This window comes from Macrobrachium nipponense, chromosome 8 (assembly GCF_015104395.2).
Source record: "Macrobrachium nipponense isolate FS-2020 chromosome 8, ASM1510439v2, whole genome shotgun sequence".
Lineage (NCBI taxonomy): Eukaryota > Metazoa > Arthropoda > Malacostraca > Decapoda > Palaemonidae > Macrobrachium > Macrobrachium nipponense.
The window spans coordinates 14,090,806-14,099,799 of NC_087203.1; the positions used below are offsets into that span (position 1 = coordinate 14,090,806).

At 45.7% G+C, this 8,994-nt stretch overlaps 1 protein-coding gene across 2 annotated transcripts in view; it reads right to left on the bottom strand.

The window, feature by feature from the left end:
* The window catches only part of LOC135222618 (leukocyte receptor cluster member 8 homolog), a 93,296-nt gene that overhangs the window by 71,100 nt on the left and 13,202 nt on the right, over window positions 1-8,994 (bottom strand). The window contains exon 2 of one of the 2 annotated variants that reach the window (XM_064260723.1): window positions 932-1,167. The exons of the other annotated variant lie outside the window; for it this stretch is intronic. Coding sequence (XP_064116793.1) covers window positions 932-1,150 — 219 coding nt within the window. The 5' untranslated portion in view covers window positions 1,151-1,167. The remainder of the gene's footprint in view (window positions 1-931; window positions 1,168-8,994) is intronic. 2 annotated transcript variants of the gene reach the window in all.

Consider the following 8,994-nt stretch of genomic DNA (forward strand, 5'->3'; position numbering starts at 1 on the left):
TAATTATTCCTATCAAGATAGCATCTAACATTCAAACTGTTATATTTAAATTATCTGGTATAAAAGATACACATTCCCACATGAACATTTCTTAAAAATATGTTCACATTCATAATTTAATGTCCATCTATTAAATACTGCCCTTCAAAAGGCAAGAAGCCTTTCATTTGGGCTAATTTGGGCTAATTCTGAAAAAATATTATGTAGCATAAAATGAATACAATAGTCTTATCACTTACTATTCTTGATAGCTATTAAAATCCCATAAATATAAGTAATTCTACAGTAATCTAATAGGATGTACACAAATGCAATAAATTTAATGCTAAAAAATCCAAACTAAAAAATTCCACAAAGAAAACATCAGAGTCAATATCCAATAACAGCCCAGTCTAGATTTATCACAAGTAAAACTGGCTGAAAGTAAAAAATCCTACTCAAACCAGAAGCCTGATGAAAAGTGATACATATTATGCTAAAAGAAGCATTCTCAAGGGAAAAATTTCCACCCTACTCCATTTGATATAAAATAAAACATGAGGCAAACCACAATAAAAAATATTTTCCACTAAAAAAAAATTATTTTCATGATAAAATTATGTTCCATATATACTTACTAAAATAATTACAAACAGATATCCATACATGTATATATGCTTATGGAAGTGCAGTAACAGGGAGTTGGCTGTGTGTAGTAACAGGGAGTTGGCCAAGTGCATTGCAACTGAGCAGTTATTTTTGGAATATTTAGCTCCACCTAAATGCATCCTACTCCAAACTTTACATAACTAGCTACTATAAAAAAAATGTCTCCACTACACTTGATACTTATTGATAAAATAAAGGATTTACTCTTGACCTTTGAAGATTTACAAGTGCCAAACTAACAAAATCAGCTGAGACTATAAAATTCATTTGCCAAACAACTTACATAGCCCGTGTAACCTGGATATGCTGTGGCTCCAGGAGCATATGCTGGCCATCCCTGAGGAGCTGCGGCACCTGGTGTACCATATGGAGCCGCATAGCCCGGATAAGCTCCGGGAGGAGGGAACCACTGTGGCTGAGCAGGAGTTGCTGCTGCGGCACCTGATGGAGCCTGAGCAGCAACACTTGCCCAAGTGCTGGTTCCGTGAGATGCACTACTCATTATAGAAGCTAAATAACCTGGGAAAAAAAAAAAAAAAAAAAAAAAAAAAAAACCATTGTATTAGTAAAACAGATCAAGAACATTAAACACTTTACCTACACTGAAAAAACCACTACAGTATAATTTATCAGTATACTGTAATGTTACGTACAAATAAGGGGGAATAGCAAAATTAAATACATTAATACTGTTGTTTTCTAATTAAAGAGTGGAGAATTGTTTCATATATAATCATAAAAATAGAGAACAGCGGTTATTTTAGGTCAAGACATGATATTCTAGGTCAGTTAGGTTTTAGCTAGTGCAGAAGCAGTGTCTGAACAGATCTTTAGTCTCCATAATTTAATTATTTGAATGTAGAGTGGCAAGTCAGTCTGCAATAATAAGTAATGTGTCTTATGTCAGTTATGTTGGTCAGTAGTAGCCTAGGGTGGCAGTGTTCATAGGTACATTAGGGTAGACTACCCAAATGCTGTAGCCTCTTGTATAGTGTAGCGGGTCAGCCTTTTGTATGTAAAGTGATGTCACTACATTGTGAATTTCAAAAGTTGTGGACATCGTTTGCCTTTGTGTTCATTACCCCTGCCACCCTAAAAATGATATTGTTATTTTACAATAAAGTTTTGTACATACTTACCTGGCAGACATATACTTAGCTTACGTCTCTGACGTCACGACAGAATTCAAAACTCGCGGCTAACGCGACAGGTAGGTCAGGTGATCTACCTTACCCGCCGCTGGGAAGCGGGTGTAAGAACCAACATACCTTTCTTGCCAGATTTTTTCTGAGGGGAGGTTGGGCGGGCCATCAATCGTATATGTCTGCCAGGTAAGTATGTACAAAACTTTATTGTAAAATAACAATCTCATTTTTTTGTACATGACTTTCCTGTCAGACATATACTTAGCTGATTGACACCCTTGGTGGAGGGTACAACGACAGAAAATAACAAAGAAAAGGTAAACAACAACCTGTTGTAGGATAAAAATAACCTTGGTTCTTACCTGTTTAGGCTGAAGACTTCATAGATACTGTCTATTAGTCTGCATAGCCATAAGAGCTACAGCGAGGGCGTGACCTACAGCTGAAAAGACTCTTTGGGTCTACTAACGGGACTTGATATCCGCTTACTTAGTAGAATCCAAGTCGGATCATGTCAATGGGGGTTCGCCCTCTTCTATGACAGAACCTGTCCACTACCAACGCAGGGAGCTTCAAACCAAATCCGATCACCTAACCAAACTAAAGTTATTAGTATTACGAAACGAAAAAAGATGCCTACCTGCATCATTTTTCATACAACCATATGAACTCAATTAACACAAAAAACAAGGGAAAAAACTACTAAGGATATGTTCCAGCTCCACCCTGCCCCAGCACCGAATCCGCCGATACGTATGGGCCTAAACGCGAAGCACTCGTCATACGTAATACTGACGTCTTTTAGGTAGTGGTTGGCGAATACTGAATTACATCTCCAGAATGTAGTTTTCATCAGATTCTGAAGAGACATATTCTTAAAGGCCAGGAAGGGCAATTGCTATCACTTCATGAGCATTGACTTTTAGGGAGCTTGAAATGTTCTCATTACAAGATCTATGTGCTTCTTTCACAACACTTCTAATGAAGAAAGACAGCGCATTTTTCGACAATGGTCTGCTGGGTCCTTTTACAGAGCACCATAGTCTGTCCTCAATGCCCTTAAGGGTTTTCTTCTTCTGAAGGTAGTATTTTAAACTCCTAACAGGGCAAAGAGTTCTTTCAGGTTCTTCCCCTAACTAGGGCAGATAAACCACGAACCTCAAAGTTCCTTGGTCCACGGATTTGAGGGGTTCTCATTTTTTTTTTGCTAAAAACGAAGGAAGGAAGGAACAAACCACGGAATCTCCTTTGAAACCTACCCTTCCTTCTAGGGCATGAATCTCACTAACCCTTTTAGCTGATGCTAAAGCCATGAGAAAGAGAGCTTTCCTCGTGAGATCTTTGAAGGAGGCTAAATGTGGTGGTTCAAACCTAGCGGACCTCAGGAAACGAAGAACCACATCCAGATTCCAACTTGGAACTTCGTTCGAAGTTTTCTTGGAAGATTCAAAAGATCTTAATAGATCATGAAGATCTTTGTTATTCGAAAGATCTAAATTCCTATGTCTGAACACCGCAGCCAGCATGCTTCGGTATCCTTTGATAGTAGATACTGCCAAACCGCATTTTTCTCTGAGGAAAACTAGGAAATCTGCTATCTGAGTCCACAGAGGTACTGGAAGAGGAAAACTTCTGGTTCCTGCACCAACGGCGAAAGACGTCCCACTTCGACTGGTAGACTTTAAGGGTCGAAGGTCTCTAGCTGAGGCGATAGCCTTAGCAGCTTTTGTCGAAAACCCCTTCGCTCTGACAAGACTTTTGACAGTCGAAAGCCAGTCAGATTGAGAGTGGGGAGGTTCTGTGATACCTGTCGAAGTGGGGTTGTTTGAGCAAATCTTGTCTTTGTGGAAGTGCTCTTGGAAAGTCCACCAACCATTCCAGTACCTCTGTGAACCAATCTTGGGCGGGCCAGAACGGAGCTACTAGCGTCATTCTTGTCCTCTCCGAGATAGCAAATTTCTTGAGGGTTTGTCCCAGTACTTTGAAGGGGGGAAAGGCGTAGACGTCCTAGCCCTGTCCAATCTAGGAGAAACGCATCCACTGATACTGCTCCTGGGTCTGAGATCGGGGAGCAGTAAAGTTCGATTCTTGCGTTCTTTGCTTGTTGCAAAGAGATCGATGTGAGGTCTGCCCCATCTTCTCCACAGGTCTTGGCATACCTCTGAGTGGAGGGTCCACTCGGAAGGCAGGAGTTGATTCTTCCTGCTCAGGAGATCGGCCCTGACGTTCCTTTCTCCCTGTACGAATCTGGTGAGAAGACTGATCTTCCTTGTTTGAGACCACAGCAGAAGATCCCTTGCTGTTTCGTACAGGGAGAAGGAGTGCGTCCCCCCCTGTTTTTTGATGTACGCCAAGGCTGTTGTGTTGTCCGAATTGACCTGCACTACTGCATTTCGGACGTGGGGTTCGAAGGCTTTCAATGCCATCCAGACTGCCATCAACTCTTTCTTGTTGATGTGCCAGGACACCTGATCCCCCTTCCAGGAGCCTGACACTTCTCTTGTCCCGAGCGTCGCTCCCCAACCTGCCTCCGATGCGTCGGAAAACAACACATGGCTGGGGTTCGGCATGTAGAGACATTCCTTCCACAAATCGAAGTGGGTTGTTCCACCACCGAAGGTCTCTCTTGATTTCCCTTGAGATCTTGAAGGAGAACTCCAGATCTAGGGAGAGACGCCTCCAGTTCTGGTATAGGAAGAACTGTAGAGGCCTGAGATGCAACCTTCCTAGAGAAACGAATTGCTCCAGCGAGGAGAGTGTCCCCAGCAGACTCATCCACTCCCTCGCTGTGCATGCATCTTTCTCTAGGAAGGTCGTTATTTTCTCGTAGCAACGAGTTATCCTCTCTGGCGACGGAAAAGCCCGAAAAGCCAGAGAAGCTATCCGAATCCCCAGATATATCCTCTCTTGACTGGGGATTAATTGAGACTTCTGGAAGTTCACCAGAAGTCCCAGAGAACTTGCCAATGTAAGGGTCTTTTGAAGGTCCTCCAGACATCTTTCTTGAGACTCTGCTCTGATTAGCCAGTCGTCGAGATAAAGCGACACCCTCACTCCCTCCAAATGTAGCCACAGCGCCACGTTTTTCATTAACCCCGTGAAAACTTGGGGTGCAGTTGATAGGCCGAAGCACAAGGCCTTGAATTGGAAGATGTTTCCTCCCATCATGAATCGTAGATACTTCCGTGAAGAAGGATGGATCGGCACATGAAAGTAAGCGTCCTGAAGGTCTAGAGACACCATCCAGTCCCCTGGACGAAGAGCCGCTAACACTGAGGAAGTTGTCTCCATGGCGAACTCCTCTTTTCCACAAAGACGTTCAGGGTGCTTACATCCAACACCGGTCTCCATCCTCCTGAGTTCTTCGGAACTAGGAATAGTCTGTTGTAAAAGCCCGCAGAGCTGGGGATCTTTCACTAGTTCTATAGCCTCCTTCTCTAGCATGAGATCTACTGCTAGAGAAAGGGCTTGATTCATGATGGGGTCCTTGTACTTGGCTACCAACTCCCTCGGAGTTGTCGTCAATGGTGGTCTTGACGAGAAGGGAATGAGGTATCCTTTGCTGACAATCGATAGGGACCAATTGTCTGCCCCTTTGTGGGCCCAGACGTCGGCAAATTTCAGTAGTCTGGCACCCACTGATGTCTGGAGTCCTTGATCGCTATTTCTTCCCTCTGACTGACTTAGAGAAGGTTTTACCTCTCTTAAAAGGTCTAGTCCCTCTGGTTGAAGAACCTCTGACAGCGGGTCCTCCTCGAAAGGGCTCCTGTCTCAGAGGAGTCTCTTTCTTGGCCTTGGGTTGGAAGACAGAGCGAGGTTTCCTGGGCTAACATGTCCTGAGTAGCCTTAGCTGAAAGGGCACTCGAGACATCTTGAATAATTTTCTTGGGGAACAGAAGAGGAGAGAGTTGAGCATACATAAGCGAGGCCCTTTGCGCATGTGACACGCCTTCGTGAGAAACAAAACGAACAGTAGACCGACCGTTTCTTAATCACTCCCAGCTCCAAACAGTGAGGAGACTTACTCGATCCGTCTCTCACTGCTTTATCCATGCAAGTGAGGACACAGTTAAGATCTTCAGGAGACAGAGCATCTGGGGTCTGGGTCTTATTAGCCAGAACACCTAAAGACCAATCCAGGAAGTTGAAAACTTCCAGGACTCGGAACATTCCCTTCAGTAGGTGGTCAAGTTCGTTCATTCCCCACGTAGTCTTGGCGGACAAGAGGGCGGAACGACGAGCAGAATCCACCAATGAAGAGAAGTCCGAGTCCGCAGACGAAGGGAGAGCGAGGCCTAAAGGTTCTCCCGATTCGTACCAGAATCAATCAATGCCAGTCAGTTTAGACGGAGGGAAAGAAAAAACCGTCTTCCCTTTCTAATTTCTTTCCTTAGAAAGGAGCCATTCCCCAAAACCTCTCAGCGCCTTCTTCATGGAAACAGTAGGTTTCATCCTTACACAAGACGAAACCTTCGACGTCTTCGAAGTGGAGAATAACGAAAGAGGAGAAGGGGGAGCCACAGGAGAAAGGATATCTCCAAACTCTTGCAGGAGTAACTCTGTCAGCCTCTTTAGGAGGAAACAGAGGAGTCTTTTGGTCCTTCTTCTTCTGAGGGGTCCTGTTCTTCTTGAGCTGAAGAGCCCTCATGATCCTTAGAGGCGCGACTATTCTTAAAAGAGTCTCTAGAGGAAGTAAGACGTATACGTCTTGGAGACAATGCTTCAGGAAAGTGTCTACTTGCAACATCCTTCTTGTCTGGAGGAGAGCGTTTCCCAGATTCTTGGAGCCTAACAGGAGTAAGGCGGCAGTCATGCGCAGAGCGCCTGTTAGAAGAAGAACTTCTATCAGGCTCTTGGCGCCTATCCAAAGGAGAGCGGCTACCAGGCGAACAGCGCCTGCCATACGAGAAGCGCCTACCAGGCTCTTGGCGCCTGAACCGAGGCGAGAGGATCTCTGGCGACGAGCGCCTACTAGGTGAGCGCCTACAAGGGGAGAAGCGCCTGCTAGGCTCTCTGCGCCTGACTCGAGGCGAGTGAAAGTCGGGAGAAGAGCGCCTGCCAGGCGAAACGCGCCTAACAAGCTCTTGACGCCTGTCCAGCGAAGGGCGCCTGTCCGATTTAGGGCGCTTGTCAACCGGAGAGTGGAGGCGAGACGAGGAGCGGCTACGAGACGAGGAGCGGCTACGAGGCGAGTAGCGCCTACTAGGCTCTTGGCGCCTGTCAAGGGGAGCGATCCTGTCTCGAGAAGAGCGTCTGTAGGGTGAAGATCTCCTACGCGCAGTTTGCTCCTTGTCCGAAGGAGAAACCTGTCTGTCAGGCGAATGTCGCTTAGACGCAGATGTGATCTTGTCCGAAGCAGAAAGCCTCCTGCGAGAATCCGAACGCACAGGTGAGCGCGCGCCGCTTCCGTCGAATAGCGAGAGTCAGGAGAGGGGAGCCTGGACTTCTTACAAGGAAGCGAGACGTCCTTCCTATGACGAGAAGACACGCAAAGAGAGCCAGCCAGAGCCGAAAATCTGCGCCTGAAGGTTAGCCAACACCCTTGCAGGAGAATTCACAAACTCGTGAACAGGTGACGAGGCTCGATCTCCGCTCGGGGAACGATACTCCTGAGATCTCTTACGCTTCTTCGCTTCCACCTCAGGCTCTTCCGAAAAAACTTCAGGGCTGGAAGGGCGGGCGCAGGGAGCGTTCCAGGCTCTCTTCGAAGGGCGCGAGGCTTCGAAGAGCTCCATCCTCGTTTTAGGAGAAGGCGAAGGCGAAAGACCGAGAAGCATTGGCGCAAACTTCTCTCTTGGAGCGATTCCAAGGTAGCTGGGAACGATCAACAGGAGCTACCGAGGGGACGTCTGACCGTTGGGATGCTCCCTAACCTTCCTGCGGCTTTCGACTTTCCTCCTCCACTGGGACTGGGAGTCTGGAAGAGGTCTAGGCCTGGAAGCATTAGGGAGCCGATCAGACGCACCCTCCACTGCACTGGGTTCACTGCACAAATCACTATTGGAATCACTCTTACCTTCTAATAGTTTGATTTTCCTCTCCATACTGCGAATGGTGGCTTTCATGGAGGCCACTTCCGAAGGCGCATCTTCGGCTTCGGTGCAGGGAGCAGGAGCTGAAACTGACAAAGGAGCTACTTCTAAAATAGGATTATCTACATCCAACTCGCTAATACGAGATCTACTACTGCTCCTGGAAGAAGCTTTCCTAACTTTATCCTTTTCAAGCTTCCTCAAGTAGGAAGACAAAGACTTCCATTCATCCTCATTCAGCTTTTCACATTCATTACAAGGGTTATTAAAGGTGTCATTCATTCCCTCTACACTTCAAACATACCGTGTGAGGGTCTACCGCAGCTTTCGGTAGCCTCACCTTACACTCAGTCATACAACAAACTCTAAACATAGCAGTTTTCTTAGTATCAACATCAGACATCATGAATCCAAGAAAAATCCAAAGAAAAGTCCAATAACTGTCCACAAATCGCGAATGCCAGGCCAACAGATCGGGTACTTCACCAAAAGTCCGTAGAAACAATCCAGGGCGAAAACGAGAAAAGAATCCAACTGTCAAGAGGTACCGACAACAGGTGTGGTCGCCACCGACGACAGAAAAATCTGACAAGAAAGGTATGTTGGTTCTTACACCCGCTTCCCAGCGGCGGGTAAGGTAGATCACCTGACTACCTGTCGCGTTAGCCGCGAGTTTTGAATTCTGTCGTGACGTCAGAGACGTAAGCTAAGTATATGTCTGACAGGAAAGTTCATGTACAAAACCCTGGTTTCCCTAAAGGGTCCCCCTTTACCGTTTGTAGTTTTCTACGACTTATTTAGGTACAGGCGGCCCTCGGTTAGCGGCAGGGGTTCCGTTCCTGGCCGCCGACGCCAAGTGATTTTCGACGCTAAGCAATTTTAAAGCCCACGGCCACCGCACACCTTCTTTCCACCTTCTTTTTCGAAATTCTAGACCCGTTAACAGCGCCCTGACCAGTCAAACGGTTGCCGTAATCCTGCGATGGCGTAATAAGTGAAATTATATTTATGCAGTATAGTACTATGGAATTTACTGTACAGTAGTACTGTACAGTACATTATAGTATTAAAATACTGTAAAGTGAAAAAAAGCCTAGTTTTAATCCTTTGGGTGGTCTAGAGTATGTAAGGATATAATAAGGTTTTTATAAGTAAAGTGTACAGGTAGC